Source organism: Adiantum capillus-veneris, chromosome 2 (assembly GCF_014529385.1).
Source record: "Adiantum capillus-veneris isolate H3 chromosome 2, ASM1452938v2, whole genome shotgun sequence".
Taxonomy (NCBI): domain Eukaryota; kingdom Viridiplantae; phylum Streptophyta; class Polypodiopsida; order Polypodiales; family Pteridaceae; genus Adiantum; species Adiantum capillus-veneris.
The window spans coordinates 98,299,574-98,321,124 of NC_140932.1; the positions used below are offsets into that span (position 1 = coordinate 98,299,574).

At 45.8% G+C, this 21,551-nt stretch overlaps 1 protein-coding gene across 3 annotated transcripts in view; it reads left to right on the forward strand.

Annotated features, from left to right (window-relative positions):
• The window catches only part of LOC147463264 (uncharacterized), a 41,804-nt gene extending 20,616 nt beyond the window's left edge, over positions 1-21,188 (forward strand). For all 3 annotated transcript variants that reach the window (XM_086487844.1, XM_086487848.1, XM_086487845.1), the window contains 3 exons: positions 19,856-20,143; positions 20,221-20,304; positions 20,646-21,188. In XM_086487844.1, coding sequence (XP_086343970.1) covers positions 19,856-20,143; positions 20,221-20,304; positions 20,646-20,982 — 709 coding nt within the window. In that variant the 3' untranslated portion in view covers positions 20,983-21,188. The remainder of the gene's footprint in view (positions 1-19,855; positions 20,144-20,220; positions 20,305-20,645) is intronic.
• The last annotated feature ends 363 nt before the right edge of the window (positions 21,189-21,551 follow it).

Genomic DNA, 21,551 nt, shown 5'->3' on the forward strand with positions numbered 1-21,551 from the left:
CAAAACTGCTCCAAGAAGTCAGTTACGAGTTTTTGCTCTCCCAAACTTGGTAAATTGACCAAAAAGTGACACTTGGCACTCATACATGCAATTTCCCCGCATTGGGCTTCTTGCTTAAAAATCTCTCAATTGGTTGCCGAGTTAACTTCGCGGCAGAGTTGTAGAATATTCCCCTTGTCATATCGGAGGTAATGACACGAACACATTTCACGGCCCAAAATAGCAGCTACCTAAATTTTAGGTAATGATTCCGTTGGGCTCTCACTGGTCATATGACCATCTATCCTCATTGGGACCGCATCCAAAAGTGCAATGTGGCCCAACTGTCGGATACTTTTTGTTGGTAGTCCCAGCTTGACTTTGTGCCTTTATTGAGTTTACTTCCCACTATCCACCAACTTGCTAAGTGTGACAGGGGGACCTATATGATCTTGCTCTGAGCCTAGACATCCTCTTACTATACGAATTCCAGAGCCGATCACTTCCCGTCTGCGGGTGAAACTACCGTTCACATTGACAATACAATGTCCGACCATTTGCAACTTCAAAAAGAGGGTCTCAAAAATTAATCAAAAATCATTGGAAAGAAACCAACAACTAAGGTTAGCAATTGCCACGTCCTCATGACAAAGATCCCCAAGCATAGCGTTTTTCCTTCCACAAGCCATCGCCAGCAAGTTCTAGATCCTAGCGTTTGCATCAGTTTTGCCATCGCCAGAAGACCCCAGCAGATAGCGTTTTTGCATCAGTAACCATCGCCACCAGAAGACCTTCCCTAGTGTTTTTGGAAACTCAGCATGCGTAGCGTTTTTGAAGAGCTACCACTGCAGCGTTTTTCAGCAATGAAGTAGTTGCAGATTCAGCCCTCGAAGAGTAGCAGATTCAGCCCCTAAGGAATAGCAGATTCAGCTCGGATAGACCATCAGTTTTCAGCCTTGAAGAACCTCAGTTTTCAGCCCTAAACTTGCATATTTTCAGCGTGAAAGACCCACAGAAAACAGCCTCCAAATCAGCGTTTTTGGACTAGTTGCAGATTTCAGCCATAGCGTTTTTGGACAGCAGAAGAAAGATTGAGATTTCAGCCCTTAGGTCGACTTCGTCATCACCGTCGTCATCGTCGACATAGCCTAGACTGGCATCAGTTCCATGCATGCCATTTGTACCAAATTGTGCAATCATAAGTAGACCACTCTCGTCGACGAGAGTGGGGCCTTCGGAGGAGGGTTTTACAACGTCTCTAGTGTCGTATCTCTCTTTTCTCTCTCTATCTCTTAGTCTTATACACTTGCACGCATAGTGTGTATAACCGGCCTGTACAACGTAGAGGGCGGTACTATTTTAATTACCTGTTAACTTTACACAGAGCACCGAGAAGGGAAGAGAACACAGTTGCGTCGAGCGACTAGAATGTCACTACGCAGACGAGACCGACACCCTGTAGGCCCCAAAGACTGGCGCCCCTTTCGGTATTTCTTTATTCAAATTAAGGTAGATGATCCGACCACTTAGCACAAGCCTTCACAAAGCTGTCCAAACCTGGCGAGGGCTGAAAACGCAGGTTTTCGACCTGATTTTGGTAGCATAACGGTGCAAAAACCCCTGTAGGTCAAAAGCACCTGTCTAGGACGGATTCCCTCGCTATCTGGAAGCTTTCTGGTGAGCTGTCACAGAAATTCAGCGTGCTGTAATTCCTTGTTTTTCACTGCCGGGTGCCCAAAAGCCTGTACACGCATCCCAAGGATCTCATGAGGCTCCCCCGGTGTTCCCTTGCAGTTTAGGTGCGAAACCCTAAACCTGTAGAAAAACACAGCAGGCTGTAATTTGCTGTTTCGGATCGTTTTTAGCGGAGCGAACACGCCTACGCGTGTCCCAAGGGCTCCCGCACACAATGGGACAGTTCCCCTGTGAATTGGACGAGTTTTCACGCGAGGAAACTCTCCAAACTTGCAATATTTCGCGATGGAACTGTGCGTACCTGTGGGGGATTAGCAATTAGCTAATTCGGTTCCTGTTCAGAAGGCTCTTGCCTTGGCAAACGCGCATAAACCCCTAGAACTGTACATGTTAATCTGAGTAGCCCAACTAGTGGGGCATTACGATATGTGCCAAAAGGGAGAGAGAGATGCACGAGAGAAAATCATCTCGCTACATGAGACAGAGGGGAAGGCAAGCTGTCCATTAAAGCTGTAGATCTGCACCCACTACTCACACACACAATGTAGCTCACTTATGATAAAAAATCAGCCTCCTCTCTCAAATTGGGTGCCCCCTCTTCTGCTGGAAGTAGCAAACTCCCCAGAAGTCGCCATGTGTCCAGTTTGCCCCTTTTGAGTGAATTCTCTAGTTCCCACTGACTTATAAAGTTATAAGTGATTTTCCGAGTGGCCGAGACTTCATTTGGCGCACACAGGCATCCATACTCATCAGAATTCAGTGCTAACTGGCCCGACCAGTCCCAGACTGATCGACCCAGACTCTCGCTGTGAGAAACCTATTCGGCCGCAGTCGTTTCACACTGGCCATGCAATGTCCACTTGCACCTTTTCAAGGGTTTCGGGGAAAAGAAGTAAAAATAAAAATAAATAAAAATATCTAGTACTTATTTACGGAAGGCAACATGAAAAATACACCTCTTGGTGACACACCCCACCCTTGAAATACTGCAAGCAACCTCGCTTGCATGCCAATAATACTTGCAATATCTCGTGATATCACATATATTCTATGATGGGAATCCAAGATATACATGCTTCCGGAAATGTAGCGTTGGATGATTAAACAATCCCACCAACCTGGCTACGACACATATATCAAGCATAGAAGTCTTCTAGTGTACTCTCAAGCACAAACTTCTCTAGCTAAATTTTGTATGGAAAGAGTAGATACAATTGCTTAACTAGTCTTTTGAGCATCATGAACCATGCTCTTGCCTTGCTCCAAAAAGTCTACATCAAGTCATTGTGGGTTCCATCTGAAAGGCTTCAAGATACAATTGCAATAGTTGAGGTGAATCAAGCAATTCAGACTCTTCCATCCATCTGGCATCCAATGATGGATAGTTCTTGAACTTCACCAAATAGCGTCTTGCAACCTTTCCTCTAACCTTTCTTTCTTTATGTGCCAATATTTGTTCAGGAACAAGGATTTCATCCAATTCTTCCACTTCGGGTTGTTCCTCATCAAGCATATTCTCTAGCACATTACCAACAAAGGGTCTTAGAAGGCCGACATGAAAAGCATTATGGATTTTCCAGCCTGCTGGTAGCTTTAATCTGTAAGCTACATCGCTGATCTTTTCTGAAATCTGAAAAGGACCATAATATCGCATACTGAGCTTAGGAAACAAGCGTTCCTTGCCTTTCCTTTTCCTTAACTTGGCCTTTTCAAAGCGCAAAAGCACCCAATCACCAAGTGAAAATACAAGTTCACGACGGTGACGATCAGCAACTTTCTTTTGCTTAGCCTGAGTCTTCTCAAGAGCAATCTTTATCTTCCTGTATGTTTCATCCATATCTTGCACATACTTGTTTGCCTCAAAAATCTTGTCCTTAGTCTGCAAAATGGGCGGGTCTTTCTTCCCTCCTTTCACTATCTCAAATGGTGCCTTACCTGTTGACGTATGCTCAGTGTTATTGTAAGCATATTCAACCAATGGAAGATGGTGTTCCCAAGTTGCCTTGTGCTCTGACACATAACATTGAGCAGGTCCAAAATAGTAGAATTGGCCTCTTCTGACTGTCCATCAGTTTGCGGATGAAACAAAGAAGAGAACTTTAGCGTAGTGCCCATGTTCTCAAACAATGCCTTCCAGAAAAGACTCGTCATAAGTGGATCCTTGTCTCACTGACAATTGACTGAGGCATCCCGTGGTATTTAAAGATATTGCTCATGAATATCTTGACCATGTGTTCTGGCTTTATCTTCTTCCTCACAGGAATGAAATGGGCCTGCTTACTGAACCTACAAATGATAGTCCAAATCCCATCGTTGCCTGTTTGCGTTCTTGGAAGATCAAAGATAAAGTCCATTGTTATGCTTTCCCATGGCCTATCAGGGATCGGCAATGGCTGCAACAATCCCGGTTGCTTTTGTCTGTCAAATTTGACTTTTTCGCATACTAAGCATGATCTTACAAATGTGTCAACATCTTGGCGTAAAGTTGGCCAATAGAAGAATGCCTCAACCCCTTTCACTGTCGCATCAATTCCACGATGCCCAGCATAAGGTGGAGCGTGACTTTCCATCAAAATCTTTGGCCGTAACTGTTTAGTAACGCATAACTTTCCATGCATCATGAGAAAGTCATTCTTAAGCATATAGTGCTCATGATGTTGCCCATCAACAAGCTGGTCATAGATCCTTGCAAACTCTGAAGCTTCAGCATATTGTGTCTTCATTTCGTCTAGTTCACAATGGTACGAAATCGACACTGTTGAAATTTGGGGCTTTCGTGACAACGCATCAGCCACCACATTCTTTTTTCCTTGCACATGCACAATCTGAAAATGGATCATTGACAAGATGTTTGCCCATCGCATGTGATTCTCAGACAACTTCGTCTGTGTGAGAAAATATCGCAAGGTTTGATGATCCGTTTGGACAACAAAATCAGCTCCTAGCAGATAGTGTTTCCAACTAGTGAGAGCATGAATTACTGTCAGCAATTCTTTCTCATAGACTTGCAAGTTTCGTTCAGTCTTCAAAAGAATTCTGCTCTCATATGCGGCTACTCGGCCATTCTGCATTAGAACTGCACCAAGACTATGGCCACACGCATCACACTGAACCACAAAAGGTTTTGAAAGATCTGGCAAAATGATTACCGGATCTGAAGTCAACTTCTCTTTCAAGTGTTTGAACGCTAAAATTTCCTTGGCTGTCCACTTGAAAGTAACTCCTTTTCCTTGTAGTGCATGGAGTGGAGAAGCAATCTCAGCAAAATTTCGGATGAACCTCCTGTAGTAGGAACATAAGCCTAGAAAGCTTCGGATGTCATGTACGGACTTCAAGCGTGGCCATGATCTAATTGTTTCCACTCTAGCGGGATCCATGCGTACCCCATCCTTTGAAACAATGTGCCCAAGGAAGTGAATCTCTTGCAAAAAGAATTCACTCTTCTTCGCATTAATGAGTAGCCTGTTCTTACGTAACTCATTGAAAATTGCAGTCAAGTGATCCCTATGCTCCTCTTCGAGCTTCGAATAGACAATCATGTCATCAAAGAAGGTACCCACGAAGTTTCTATGTGGTCTAAAAATTCTGTCCATCATTCTATTAAACGTGGCAGGAGCATTTGTGAGACCAAATGGCATGACAAGAAACTCATAGAGACCAAATGTTGTCCTGAATGCAGTCTTATGGACATCTTCTGGCCTAATGCGTATCTGATGATAGCCACTCTTTAGGTCTATCCTTGTAAACAATGACGCTCCCTCAAGCCGATCAAGAATGTCATCTATCCTCGGTATGGGGAACCTGTTCTTGATGGTATTCTTATTCAAGGCGCGATAGTCAATGCACATGTGCCATGAACCATCCTTCTTCTGCACTAAGAGTACACGCGAACAAAAAGGGGATGAACTGGGCTAAATCGGCCCCTTCTCTAAAAGCTCGTAGACCTGACTCATAATCTCTTTCTGCTGGGCTACACTAACCCTGTATGGTGGTCTATTCGGTGGACTAGAACCTAGCACAAGATCTATGGTATAATCCTCAGGTCTCTCAGGAGGTAACTCCCCTGGCAAAGAGTCCGAAAAACAATCACTGAAACCACTCAGAAAAGTTGACCTGTCTTTATCTAAGGTACACAAATTAGATACAACTTGAGGTACTTCTTTTGCAAAGATCAAGTACGCAGAAAGATGATTCTTTATTACAGATGAAATAGTAGAAGCAGAAACAACTGGAAGAGACTCGCCTTTAAGCTTTACATCAAGGACACGAGTCTTTCCTCTATGTACAAGGGTAATCTTTTTGTTGTAAGTATCCACCGTAGCATGCAACCTGTAACACCATGGGATACCCAGTAACACATCACAGTCCTCAAGTGGCATAATATGAAATTCTTCCGCATCCACATAGCTCTGAATGTGCAGACGAAGCTTTCCCAAAATGGGAGTAACAGGCTCTGAATGACCTGGACATGCCAAACCTGCTTCCGTTGTCATACCCATCTCCTCTGCACGAATGTCCAACTTTGATGCCAATTCTGGTGATATGAAATTTGCACGGGCTCTTGGATCAAAGAAAACCAGCAGTGTCTGGTCTCTAACTTTGCCCCAAGCTCTGCACAGCTCCGTGGCATCTGTGTTTGGCTGGTCTCCAACCAAATCTGGAACAAGTCCTGCACTTGGCTTTGGCTTCTTCCCTTTATGGTCCGACTTGTCATCCTTATCTTGTGACTACTTCTGTGGGCATTCATTTGCAAAATGTCCTTCCTGTTCACAAATATAGCATTTCTTGGCCTCCCTAAGAGCTTTCCTTTCTTCAAAAGTTTTGCCAGAAAAATGCCTTTTTTGCCCTTGTCCTCATCCCGAAGAAGATTTAGACTGCTTCTTGGACGTATCACCTTTTTGAGTGGAGGGCTTTTTTGCGGAAGGCTCAGTAGGCTGTGTTGCAACATTGCCCTTGGCTGAAAACTTTTTGCCCTGGGACCCTTTCTTGTGGCTATTAAATCCATCGGAGTCTCCCTTCGACAGATTGCTGGCCACTCTTGCATTCTCTATCAACTGAAACATATTCATGACAGTAGTCTTTGTGCAATAGTCCCTGATTTTCTTAGGCAATCCGCAACAGTACTTCTCAATCTGTTCTGACAATGGCATAAACCTGTAAGAGGTGACTGGCAACAGTGTGGCCCAAAACTGTTTATTGTACTCTTCGAGATTCGCACACTGTTTAGCATTCAACTCGTGCCATTCTGTCATCACATCCACTTCAAAAGTGTTTGTCAACCATGCAGGCGCAAAAAGCTGTTTGAATTGGACCCACGTTGTTGGGGCTTGACCTTGGTTCAACAATGCGGTCCACCATTGAAGCGCATTCCCTTTCAAGAAAGTGGCAGCCTTGCGTATCTTCGAAGATTCCGTGAAGTTTCCTCCAGCATAAGCTGCATCGAATTATTGTATGAAGGTCAAAGCCTTCAATTGATCCTCAGCTCCTCTGAAAGTTTCCAACTTCACTCCTTGCCCACCTTCCTTGTAATCCTTCAGTTGACTCAAAGGAGCCACATTATCATAAATAGGTGCCTGTAACAGTGGTGCTCCATGATTGTTCATTCCAGCACTTGCATCAATTGTTTTACCTGTCATATCTGCATTTTGTAGGTATGGCTGCGAAAAACAAGCCATACCAAATTGTGTTCCAGGCTCTCGAAACTGGGCGTAGGCACCCTGAAAACCTGGTTGGACACCCATGTTCGCGTACATAGGGTTACCCATGCCTGTTTGCATTGTCCCGAACACATTCCTTGGCATATAACCTGTGGAAGGTCCAGCCATAGCTTGAAACACTGAACCACCTCCAAAATAACCAGGATAAGTAATAGGTAATGGAAGGGTCTGATGCATAGCGTGTTCATTACTCCCTTCACCATTCACAAACGGTTCCTGTCCAGCTAAAACAAGTTGCTTTGGATCATTGGACACCGTTAATTGCTCAACCACATGGGCTTTCCCTCGAGCATCATGAGTCCTCTACGCATTGGAAATCTCCTTTTCCTGCAACGGCTCAGTCATGCCCTGTGTAGGAGGCTGAAAACCCTGTGCCGGAGCCTGTAAGAACTCCTGCATCCTTGCGTTGTTAGCCAACTGTTGAAACATGTCCATGCAACAACGCATTTGAGTTCTAAACAACCTGTCCTCTTCTTGAAGAGTTGAAGGAATTTTCTCTGTGCCATGTGAGGAAGATCCCTCTTCAGGTGCTTGGTCTCTCTTCTCTGCCATATCGACAAGCTCTGTGTTGCTTTCACCCACAACAATCCACGCTGCACTTTTTGAAGAAAAAGTGACTATCCCGTCGATGGAACCATATAACCGGCCTGTACATCGTAGAGGGCGGTACTATTTTAATTACCTGTTAACTTTACACAGAGCACTGAGAAGGGAAGAGAACACAGTTGCGTTCAGCGACTAGAATGTCACTACGCACACGAGACCGACACCCTGTAGGCCCCAAAGATTGGCGCCCCTTTTGGTATTTCTTTATTCAAATTAAGGTAGATGATCCGACCACTTAGCACAAGCTTTCTCAAAGCTGTTCAAACCTGGCGAGGGCTGAAACGCAGGTTTTCGACCTGATTTTGGTAGCATAACGGTGCAAAACCCCTGTAGGTCAAAAGCACCTGTTTAGGACGGATTCCCTCGCTATCTGGAAGCTTTCTGGTGAGCTGTCACAGAAATTCAGCGGGCTGTAATTCGCTGTTTTCCACTGCCGGGTGCCCAAAAGCCTATACACGCATCCCAAGGCTCTCACGAGGCTCCCCCAGTGTTCCCTTGCAATTTAGGTGCGAAACCCTAAACCTGCAGAAAAACACAGGAGGCTGTAATTCGCTGTTTCGGATCGTTTTTAGCGGAGCGAACACGCCTACGCGTGTCCCAAGGGCTCCCGCACACAATGGGACAGTTCCCCTGTGAATTGGACGAGTTTTCACGCGAGGAAACTCTCCAAACTTGCAATATTTCGCGATGGAACTGTGCGTACCTGTGGGGGATTAGCAATTAGCTAATCCGGTTCCTGTTCAGAAGGCTCTTGCCTTGGCAAACACGCATAAACCCCTAGAACTGTACATGTTCATCTGAGTAGCCCAACTAGTGGGGCATTACGATATGTGCGAAAAGGGGGAGAGAGATGCACGAGAGCAAATCATCGCGCTACATGAGACAGAGGAGAAGGCAAGCTTTCCATTAAAGCTGTAGATCTGCACCCACTACTCACACACAGAATGTAGCTCACTTATGATCAAAAATCAGCCTCCTCTCTCAAATTGGGTGCCCCCTCTTCTGCTGGAAGTAGCAAACTCCCCAGAAGCTTCCATGTGTCCAGTTTGCCCCTTTTGAGTGAATTCTCTAGTTCCCACTGACTTATAAAGTTATAAGTGACTTTCCGAGTGGCCCAGATTTCAGTTGGCGCACGCAGGCTTACATACTCATCAGAATTCAGTGCTAACTGGCCCGACCAGTCCCAGACTGACCGACCCAGACTCCCGCTCTGAGAAACCTATTCGGCCGCAGCCGTTTCACACTGGCCATGCAATGTCCACTTGCACCTTTTCAAGGGTTCCGAGGAAAACAAGTGAAAATAAAAATAAATAAAAATATCTAGTACTTATTTACGAAAGGCAACAGGAAAAATACACCTCTTGGTGACACCATTCACTTTGTTTGTTATCATAGCATTGTCTCATTAAGAACGGAAGGCTCTACCTTCCATAAGAACAAAAAGGAACCTTGAGCACAGTTCGGAGCACTCATCTTGAGCAAAGCGCACATTCATTCCGCTGCAGCTAACATTGGTATCAGAGCTTTGACAGTGTCCTGTGTCACTCAAGGAAAGAACCACAAGAACCGCATGAATTTTTTTTGCTTGTTGCGGTCGCACGATGTCGATTCCTAATCGTGTTTTTGAAGAGTGACAAGAATCCCAAGAAAGAAGGGCCTGTCCAGCCTCCCCTTATGCCTCTTTTCACTCATTGAGAGCGGACCGTGCACTTAGCGGCCGGCCAATCGACGTGCGGTGGGAAAAAGCAACCTTGGTGTCAGTGCAAGGCCGCCAAGGGATGCGCCCTTGGAAAAGAGCAGAACTCGGGTGAAGAGAAGATCCTTCTCAAACGCGGTTTGCAAGTGAAAGAAAACCTCAAGAACGTCAAGACCCTCACGAACCTCAAGAACCCAAGAACCCAAGACCCTAGTGCATGGTTATCAGCCGAAGCGGAATGGATACTTCGCATATAGGTGGTGAGCATGAGAAAGGCGACGAAGAGTTCTCCCCACCAACTTTTCCGACCTCCTCCTTCGCCATCTACGCCACGAATTGTACCAACTTCTATGGAGGAGATGATCAAGTTGACGTTGGACATGATGGCACAACAACAAGATATGAATTGTGTTGCGTTGGCACAACTAGCAAGAGAAGCAAAACAACAGGAATCTAAGGACCGCGAGCGCACCGAAAGAAACGAAAGAATTGCCGCACAACAAGAAGCAAATCGCATTAACATGATGGCCAAACAAGAAGAGACTCGCTTTGCTTTGGAAGGCGAACGCGACGAACGAAAAGAAAGAAAAGAACAAAGAAAGGAGGAAGCGGTAGCACGAAGCGCAGCCTTGGAGGTCGAGCGTGAAGCTCAAAAGGTGGCCTTGGCGGTCGAGCGTGAAGCTCAGAGTGGCCTTGGAGATCGAGCGTGAGGCTCAAAGAGAACTACGCACTCGAGAATTGATTCGACAAGTACTTGCCTCGAAATCCGAACAAGCCAAAGATCGTGGGAGTTCCTTAAGTGGCGCAAGCCACGATGCGGATTCCAACCATGCAGTCACAGAGAAGTTGACTTTCAGTAAGTATGATGGTAAGATGGATGCTACGGTTATTCATTCTTGGTTGCATCAATTTAATGCTTATTTTGCGACAACTAAGAAGACAAGAAATAACAAAGTTTTGATGGCAGCCATGTACCTTGCCGGTGATGCCATCAATTGGTACCATGGATGGCAAGAGGCACAGTTAGCCGTCGCACCTAGAGGAAGCCGACGAATTCACGTCCCTTTTCTTCAACTGGGCTGATTTCCAAGACAAGCTCTAGGCGTGGCCACCTGAGTACCTTGCACGATTGAAGGGTGATTGGTGCGCCCTCAAGCAAAATGGTATGCCGGTTATGTCTTTTTTTAATCGTGTTTTGCAGCTAGGTACCCAATTACGCAAGTCGGATGATGAATGCAAAGAGGCATTCCTTTTTGGGTTAGACGACTATATCAAGTTTGATGTAGAAGTCTTCGATCCAATCGATCTCAACCAGGCGGTAGCGATTGGTCTCGCACAGGAGATGAAGCACAACAAGGGAAAGCCTAAGGAGAACAAGACTTCCACAAGTAGCTCGGAGACTTCTAAGAACCCTGAGTACGGTAAGAACGGTAAGAATGGTAACTCTTCTAACCAATCTTCCAGCAGTCTCTCAGAAAAGATTCTTCCAATGAATCTAAGGGTAAGGCTAACACAATTGCTAAACCTAAGCTTACTCCAGATGAAAAGGTAGCACAAGGAATTGTAGGAGGATACATCACGTCGGAAGAGCAAAGCACTTATTCTAAGGAAGGTCGTTGTTTTCATTGTCACATTAAGGGTCACATAAAAAGAACATGTCCTAAGCTTGAATCGAATGAATCTAAAGAATCCACAAAACCCACTTCCTCTGTGAATGCAATTAATCATAACACAAGTGTGTCCCAAGTTTCTCTTTACCCTCCCATTGACGATTCTCTTATTAAATGTTATGATCAGGTGTCGGGGCAACATATTGTTTGACCCAGGTAGTATGCATGATGTGATCAGTCTCTCTCTTGTTGAGAGAGCCCGCCTAGAAGTTTGTCAGAGATCTCCTCTCGAGGTCTCTGGCTTTGTTCCGGGTATGGACGCTTTGATCACGCAGGAGTGTCTTGGTGTGTTGTTTGCAATTCAACAAGCTGCCTTCACTAGTAGATTTGTTGTCTCTCCTCTCTCAGGATGTGATATGATTTTGGGCATTCGATGGTTTCATGATGTTAACCCTCTCATTGATTGGGAGGCTAACACTATCACTCTTAATGCCAAAAGTGATTCTCCCATTGTCATTCATGGAGAGGACATTGTTTATTCTCCATCTCTCATTGCTAATATGGAGAACAAGATTGAACGGATTCATGAGAAGGAGACTCTCTCAGTCTCTTTTTCTCCAAAGAATGACACACATGACTTGCATGATGATTTGGATGATAATGATGAGTATAATGATTTGCTTGATCAAGATGTGATTTCTCACAAGCATGATGAGTTGCATGAAGAAGATGTGATTCTTCACAAGGATGATGTGTTAGTGGATGCTTTTTCTAGCGAAGCTAACCTCGTTGCAGATTCGATCAATCACGAAGGATCGATCATGGCTCTCGAGTCGAGGTCCAAAGAACCCCCTCAAGAAGAAGCGATCTTGGCTCTCGAGCCTAGGTCCAAAGAGCCCTCATAGGAAGTATTATGTATTCGCATGATTGATGCGCACGCTTTGTTCGAGTGTTTCATTCGTGATCGTTTCCTGTATTTTAGTCAGCGTCTTTATGTGATCCCTTTTCCTAGGCATGACATATTGTACGTTGAGCATGTTTCACTCATGAATGAGTACGAATCTATGCGGATTGTTCATGAAAAGCTGAAATGTATGCATTCAAGGAAGTCACATTCCATGTCTCTTCCTTGGCATGACACATCCGTAGAACGAGCACATGAAAGTATCAACACCAAGCATGGCATTTCCGTTGTGAATTGCCACAGTTGATTGCTCTAGATCATAAGAGAAAGATTCGATCTCATTGTTTGCGAGTATGTGGTGAACGGTTTAGCACTCCGTCTTTTTGTTCATCTACATTGCATGCACAGTCTTTGAGGAGGACACGATTTTTTCCACTCACTTTACATGGAATGGGTATGTTCATGGTTTTGTGTTGGAAATGGGTTCATGAATTTTCAGCCATGGAGATTCTTGAAGAAGAAAGAAGCATGACTCTCGACGACGTTGAAGCATTGAAGGAGCCACATAAGACTTTGTGTCGCTTTCGGCGCGGCCCAAAGAAGCAAGCATTGCAGACCTTTATGAAGTTCAAGTACCGCACGACCTACACATCAGAGTGGACCGGCGAAGAGTCTCTTCGAGGATTCCGGATGCTATGGCGATCTCCCTCGACGCCATACATTTCGGTACCAGTACCTCACTTTGAAAAGGAGGGGAGGTCACGTGACACATCCAACCCTATGTGTCCGTGGACAAGCTACAACATGATCAGGGTTCAGTCAGTCCAGTTAGTCTAGATTAGAAGTGATCTGGCACTTTTGTGAGTTTGTTCGTAGACCGTGCATGCCCAGCCACTTAGTGTAGATGCATATCCTCTGGTTGCACACAACATGATCATAAGCATTCCTATCAGAATCCATCAGAATCAGTCAGGGAAATTTTCCAATGCATTTAGCCTATTTTTCCTATTTTTGACATTTCTCACTGATTATTTTTAAGTGACTTTTGTTGGAAAGTAGGTAGGGCAATTTTGCCAAGTTTGTTTTTAAGCAAACTAGAGCTAGCACTATTTGGTAGAAGAGGCAACAGGAGCCAAGCTCAGCAGGCAACTTCTCAGCAAGACCAAGCCTTGGTGGTTTCCCTTCGAGCAAAGATCCCCAAGCATAGCGTTTTTCCTTCCACAAGTCATCGCCAACAAGTTCCAGATCCTAGCGTTCGCATCAGATTTGCCATCACCAAAAGACCCCAACAGCTAGCGTTTTTGCATCAGTAACCATCGCCAGCAGAAGACCTTCCCTAGCGTTTTTGGAAACTCAACATGCCTAGCGTTTTTGAAGAGCTACAACTGCAACGTTTTTCAGCAATGAAGTAGTTGCAGATTCAGCCCTCGAAGAGTAGCAGATTCAGCCCCTAAGGAATAGCAGATTCAGCCCGGATAGACCATCAGTTTTCAGCCTTGAAGAACCTCAGTTTTCAGCCATAAACCTACAGATTTTCAGCGTCAAAGACCCACAGAAAACAGCCCCCAAGTCAGCGTTTTTGGACTAGTCGTAGATTTCAGCCATAGAGTTTTTGGACAGCAGTAGAAAGATTGTAGATTTCAGCCCTTAGGTCGACTTCGTCATCATCGTCGTCATCGTCGACATAGCCTAGACTGGCATCAGTCCCATGCATGCCATTTGTACCAGATTGTGCAATCATAAGTAGACCACTCTCGCCGACGAGAGTGGGTTCTTCGGAGGAGGGTTTTACGTCTCTGGTGTCGTATCTCTCTTCTCTCTCTATCTCTCAGTCTCATACACGTGCACGCACAGTGTCCATTCACTTTGTTTGTGATCATAGCATTCTCTCATTAAGAACGGAAGGCTCTACCTTATATAAGAACAAAAATGAACCTTGAGCACAGTTCGGAGCACTCATCTTGAGCAAAGCGCAAACATTCATTCCGCTGCACCTTAGAGAGAGAGAGAGAGAGAGAGAGAGAGAGAGAGAGAGAGAGAGAGAGAGAGAGAGAGAGAGAGAGAGAGAGAGAAGAAAGAAGAAGAAGAAGGGAAGAGAGTTTTAACATCGTAGGAAACTTTCCCAAGAGACCTTAAAGATCTAGCTGACGAGAGAGAGAGAGAGAGAGAGCGAGAGAGAGAGAGAGAGAGAGAGAGAGAGAGAGAGAGAGAGAGAGAGAGAGAGAGAGAGACCTAGCGATGTTGCCTGTTGATTTTGCCCACGCCTTGCCGTGTGCGTCCATTGGTCTCTGCTGTGCCCGCGTTTACCCTCTACTATGCCCCCATTTGCCCTATGTGTTGCCCTTTGCAAATCCTGCCTCCAGCCTCGTGACGTCTTCTTCCTTTGCGATGCCCTCTGTTGGTCCCGGCTCCGCGTTGCCCATTGGCCTTTGCAAAATGAGGTTAGCGCCCATCTCCTCTCTTTGCTTGGTGCGGAATCTTGGCCTTGCTCTTCAACCTCATGGTGCCGCTTCTCCTTCACAAATATGGAGCCTGTTGGGATCATCGTTTCTACCCGAAGAAGGTTGAAAGCTCGACCTCACCTCCCACACCACCGATGTCCTCCTGGTGTTGTAGACCATAGTTACAGGAAATGGCCATTTTTAGGTCTCCTTTCCCCGTTCCGTGTTTCAGACGTGAGTATCCATAACACAGAATTGCAGTTCTACCGATTACCTGTTTCGGGTAAACTATGCTGCAGACTTCCTAATAGTTGTTCAAGAGTTTGTTCCCTATGTTGGTTTTGTTGGTCTTGCGGTGCTGGCGAGCTCCTTGGTTTGGCCTCTTTCTACATCTTTTGTTGCTTTCCGGTTTCCATGTTTGTCTTGTTTGTTGTTTTTCTTTGCTTTTGTGTGTGTGTGTGTGTGTGTGTGTGTGATGCAAAGTTTTTGCTTGTTGGTTTTGTTTTGATGTACTATATGGCTTGCTTTCGAGTGAGTGCGTGTTTGAGAGAGTGTGCGGTTGGGTAAAGTATGTCTTTAGAGTACATTTTGTTTGCTTTTTCGTTTTCGTTGATTTTGTTCTCGTTTCTTTTCCTACTTTTCTTGTTGGGGTTTTTGGGGTCTTGTTGTTTTGATTTAGGTGGTTTGTCGCCTTGGTTGTTGGTTTCTTGGTTCTCCGCTTGCTGCTCGTGACGTCGAGCTCGCGCAGTTGATCATTGTCATCTTCACCGCTGGTGGCCTTTGGTAGCTCAGATTCTTGATCTGCATTTGCTTATTGGATTTTCGGTGGAAGTGCCTATTTTTCAGAGGCTGCTGTCTGCTGTCTTCACCTCTCCAATTAGCTTGGTAGGCACTTTTTACTGTCTATAGGAGATGTTTTTTTACCCTGGCATCCCGTCTTTGCCTTTTGGCTTTGTGCCTAGTTGTATCTAGTTTTCCAGTTTTCTGTTTGATGGCTTTGGGCGGACTCTCAAGTAATAGAATCAGATATAGGGGAGGGGTTTGGTGGGTTTAAATGAACTCCCTTCGATAATGAACTCTCTCATTGGTACCTCCTCCATGGTCAGGACTCTGGTTGGGCGTCCTTGATGAGCTAGAGTGATGTGTAGCTTCTGCTGCAGCCTTCGTTGATGGTGGGAGACCCCCCGAGGTCGCGGGCGTTTGGATCTGCCTAGCTCAGTGGCTCGGTCAAGCAACGTACCTCTAGCATAGGTGGGCTCTTAGATCTACTGTGATGAATCTCCTCTGGCTCTCCCCTGGCTGGTGTAAGAAATCTGTGATTCGTCTCTCCGATTGTCTTTCCCCCTCGAAATCGGCAGTCTCGATCTGGAGCTGATGCGAGGATGTGCGTATTTGCCCAATAGCGCATCGTATCCCATCGATGGGGGGGGGGGGGGGGGGGGGGACTAGCTCGGCTCAGATAATCTCATGCGACACTGAGGCCTTAGCCCGAATCATCCGAGCGATCATAGAGACCAGAGGCCTCTCCATACATCTCCATCTATCTGTGTTGCCAAATCTCCCATGGTGGTATACTGAGGGTCCCCATACTTGAACTCCATAGAGCATAGTTGAAGTCACTAGAGTGTCAAAAAGCCAGAGCTTTGTTCGCGGTTCCTGAAACTGAACCTGCGAACACATCCTCTCGAGTCCTCCCAAGGTTGCATATGCTCTCGTCAGTCTAGTCTCTGATGCTCTCCTCAGTGAAACACCATTCCACCAAAGACTACCCCAAGATAAGTATATGTATCTGTGTACTCCACAGTCTCTTGGCCATACGTAAATGTGGGTGCTGACCTCCTGACCGACTGTGGTGTGGTCTTGAACACCATAAACTTGGTTTTCCCTAGGTTGACAGACAATCCACTGTCATGAGCAACTGTATGCAAAGCATCCAAATGGCGCTGCATCTCTTCTGGAGAGTCAGAAATCAACACAATATCATCAGCATATAGTAACAACGGAATCCATGTCCCTGCTATCTGAGCCCCTCTGTCTCCTTGACGCTGTACATAGTTCGAAAACTCATCAACATACATCCCAAAAAGAGTCGAAGATAGGGGGCATCCCTGCTTTACTCCAATAGTGGAGTGGACCATGTCGGACATTCCCTCAATAGTGCGTACCCGCCCCATCACTGTCCTGTAAAAAGCCAGAATACCCCATATCAGCTCTGTAGGCACACCCATGTCCTGTAGTGTGTGTATAAGTTTGGCTCTCTGCACTGTGTCAAAAGCTTTGCGGAAATCCACAAAGCTACAGTAGATCCTCTTGCCATGGTGTCTACCCTCCTCAATAATAGCTCCGAGTGTTAAGAGGCACCACGTGCCAATAGAAAAGGACAGACTGAATAGACTTTTAGCACTTCAATAACAATTGAACTGAGAGAGAGAGAGAGAGAGAGAGAGAGAGAGAGAGAGAGAGAGAGAGAGAGAGAGAGAGAGAGAGAGAGACGACACGGAGTGGCGGAATTCCAGAGTATTGGCCCCAAACCTTGGCGCCCCTATTGTTGTTTCTTTATATTGCATCAACACAGTACAAGCCGGTACTCCAGTCTCTGCACCTTCTCTAGGAAGCATATGCCAAAGAATGAGCCCTTAGCACATATTTAAAGGCCCTTGTCCTATGAAAAGCAGTTATAATGAAAAGCCTTCAAAACTCAAAAGCTTTTGGTCCAAAAGCAATGCCAAAAAGCTGCTAGCGCGTTTTATGGATTTCCGTACAACTAGCACGTCAACAATCAGCGCAAAATGCGGAGCGTCCGTACAGGTGCCACGTCATCAGTTTTTGCGTGAGTGTGTGTATGGGTCTTGCTTTATTTTTCTTCCTTTATGTCACTGGGGCCCCATTGGACGGGGTCCCCATAAATTGGTATGACTTCTTCTTATGTTACTTGTTCTTCTTAGATTTTAGGCCCCTCGGCCAGGATTTGCAAGTTGGCTCCATTCTTCAAGGATTTGACACGTCAGGAGTTTGTGATAGTGAATGCTCGTGGAATAGCCTCCATGCTTCGCTCGAGTCTTGACTCATAAGTAGCTGATACAAATCCCGCTCTAGCTGAGATAGATAAACCCTTCTTTTCTTTTGTCGCACTAGGCAGCGAAAGATAATGAGAGAGAGAGAGAGAGAGAGAGAGAGAGAGAGAGAGAGAGAGAGAGAGATATGAAATGAAATAAAATGTTATATTAACATCTTCAAAAGGCCAAAGTGACCTATGAGACCAGAAAGTTACAATGTGGTGGATCTGATACAAAGTCAGAGTCAGAGTAAGAAGATGACAACAATGACAAAAATGAAATGACAAATGTCACAATAAAATACTGTGGAATCCTAAACTACTAGGTGTGAACAGGGATAGCTAGATCACAAGAGATCCAGCATCGGTCTCGCTGGTGGATCTCATCAATCTCCTCCATGGTCAGTAGTCTGATCGGGCGTCGTGCATGTCGAGCCAAAGTGATCCGAATCCTCTGATGTAGCCTCCGCCGATGCTGTGTAGTCCTCCGCAGTCGTGGGCGTCTGGATCTTCCCAGCTCAGTCGCTCGGTCGAGCAGTGTGCCTTTGGTGTGAGACGACGAGCTCTGTTGTGGTAGTAACTCCTCCGGGTGTCCAGTGGCAGCTCTAAAGAAATTTGTGCTCTGGGACTGGCTAGCCTCTCCTCTCATCAGGCTCTCTCTGTGTCTGCGTAGCTCGAGCAAAAACAAGCCCAAGCATCTCTGCTCCTCGTACTGCATGACTCTGGAGAATGGTCCAAAGCCCTCTCTGAACAAGCAATGGAAGCGGCCTCGTATCTCGTAGTAGACGGGGCAGTGGCATGTGTAGTGCAACTCTGTCTGAGGCTCGATGCCACATAGGGGGCATGTCCTGGCCTCTGCTGGTACTCCGCTGTATCTCCCAGTCTCGATCCGCAGCTGGTGTGAAGATGTACGTATCTGGCCGATAGCACATCGTATCCCATGAGACAAGTGGGTGTCCATGTATCTGGGCCTCGTCACAAAACCATCAACCGTAAGTTGGAGGAGATGCTCTCTGTAGAAAGCCATCTTCGTGCCCAGCTCTTGTGCTGCCTGTATCCATGTCCTCCTGGTGTCAAGCTGAGTCAAGTCCTGGCGGATGAGCCTGGTGATCTCGGACTGTGTAAGAGTCAGAGAGGTGCATCCAGTGAGTACTGGAAGGGAGGCAATCTGTCTATGCTGAACCCATGCGCATGAAACCATGATGTCATCTCCCCGTACCAGCATGCTGTATCTCCCTGCATGGCTAACTGTCGAGAGGACTCAAGTGCAAGGCGGGCATATCTGTCTCTGGGAAGTTCCCACATGCGGTGTATGAAGGAGACCGATCTGGTGAGCGCCTCAACCACTAGTGGTGGGGCAGCTAGCTCTGCTCGCACAATAGCACGTGGTACTGAGGCCTTGGCTCTAATGAGCCGCGAGATCATAGAGACTAGAGGCTTCTCCATGTCCCCCCATCCATCACTGCGGCCTGTCCTCCCGTGATGATCTAATGATGGTCCCCAAATCTCAGCTCCATAAAGCAATGCAGAAGCCACCAGAGTGTCAAAGAGCCAGAGCTTTGTCCGAGGCTCCTGAAACTGAACCTGTGAACACATCCTTTCCAATCTACCCAATGCTGCATGGGCTCTGGTCAGTCTAGTCTCTGCTGCCCTCCTCAATGAAAATGCTGGCCCACTAAAAACCACTCCGAGGTAAGTGTACACATCTGTATACTCCACAGTCTCCTGGCCGTATGTGAATGCTGGCGCTGACCTCCTGATCCACTGTGGGGTGGTATTAAATACCATGACCTTGTTTTTACCAAGGTTGACGGACAAACCGCTTTCCTGAGCAAACCTATTCAAAGCATCCAAATGACGTTGCATCCCCTCCGGAGAGTCGGAGATCAACACAATATCATCAGAGCATATAACAATAATGGAATCCATGTCCCTGCCAGCTGTGCACCTCTATCACCATCTCTCTCAATGTAGTCAGAAACCTCATCCACATACATACCAAATAGAGTAGGAGAGAGCGGGCAAGAGAGAGAGAGAGAGAGAGAGAGAGAGAGAGAGAGAGAGAGAGAGAGAGAGAGAGAGAGAGAGAGAGAGAGAGAGAGAGAGAGAGAGAGAGAGAGAGAGATCATAAGTGCTTTTGTGCATCTTGCAGGGGTTTGACTCATTTCGATGTAGATACGTTTGTTGACGAAGTACTTGTACAAAATCAAGTATGGATTTCAGGAAGGCCAGAAAGGCTTACAGGGGTCCATATCTTTGTTTGTTCACATGCTAGTCATGACATTCGCTGTGGGGTCTCTGGGCCCATCATTATTGGGAGGTTGAGGAATGAGTTGCGGGCTCGAAGTCTTGATGCAGATGTCTGGGTCAGGCCTTGTACCCACATAGGGGGTCACAAATACAAAGCCAACGTAATTCTTTACAGCTTGGAAGTGAAGTGGTGAGTTTATTTCTGTCCGTATTTTGTTATGCTTGATCGAGCATGATGTTTCTCAAAGCTATTTCTGTTTTCTGCAGCTATGCTTCAGTTACAGCCGATGATGTGTGTCAGCTAGTGGATGAACTCTTCAACATAGGGGTTCTAGTTGCAGGGCACCGAAGGTCAGTCAGGAAGGCGACTATGCTCTATGGTGGTTTTGCTATAGAAGTGGCAGAAGTTCTGCATATATGCGTAAACTTACATCAGACAGTATGCTCATTTGTGTAAAACCCTCTGCATGCAGAAGGGGCCTCTAGTTGGTGGGCAACTAGTTTAAGGGTTGATAGTATGCATGTGTGTGTTTTTACTTCTCTCTATGCACATGCATTTTATTTGTGTCTGGAAGTATGCTTTTGGCATGCATAACGGGGGACATTTTGTGTAAATGCCTATGCTGTATTGATGCGGAAGTTTTGGCATGCGCTTCAGTTTTTAATTTGGCTGAGGATACCTATTGATGCAGAAGCTTTCAAGGACGATCAGAGTCGGGAAGTTTACATTCTGTGCATAATTCTACCCAAAGTCTGGTGGACAGTGATGATCTTTTGCAAGCTACACAAGAGATAATTGAAAGCTACTCAGACATAAGGGGTTTGAATCCTCCCCGCACAAGCTTTTCGGACAAAGGGGAGGACGATAGGTGGAGGCCAGATCGATTTTGTATCCATAGCTGGTGGCAACCCTCCTGGTGGTTAAAGTCTTGGGAAAGAGAGGACACACTGGCAGCTTTTGCTGTCATGGGGGCAGCTGCATCGGTGTATGTAGCATATCTGTTGTACAGAATTCATGCCAGACATTGATTTTGCAATGTTGTGCACTAGGTGTGCTCTTTTTTTTTTTCTCAGGGATAATCCTTGAGGTAAGAGTCATAAGTCTTGTTGTATGGCTGTTGTCAACGAACGCAACATAGGTTCTGTACATGCTTGCTACTCCAATTGGTTGTTTCCTCTCTGTTCTGATTATCCTGTGAAAATACATTTTTTTGAAGAATTTGGGTTTTCCTCCAGTTTGTCTATTCTCGTTTTCAAAGGTTTTTTCTCAGGGATCTCAAAAAATCTAGCTGAAATAAGCTTTTGTTAAGCTTGTTCATAAAAGCTTATATTTGATGGGTTTCACGCCTACTGATTCTTTTTTCTTCGTCCTTATGTGTTCTGGCCTAATGTCTTGCGTGTTCTGGCCTAATGTCTTGCGTGTTCGTCTGGTGTAAATGCCTTTATGTGGATGCATAGATGTGTGCCAAGTGACCCTTGCTTGCAAGTATTGTTTGACTACACCCATGATTGTTGATCCTCAAGACTAATTGACACGGAGCTCCCCAAAAGGGATCAATGGTCCATTTGAAAAGGTATGAGCAGTATTCATCTACACC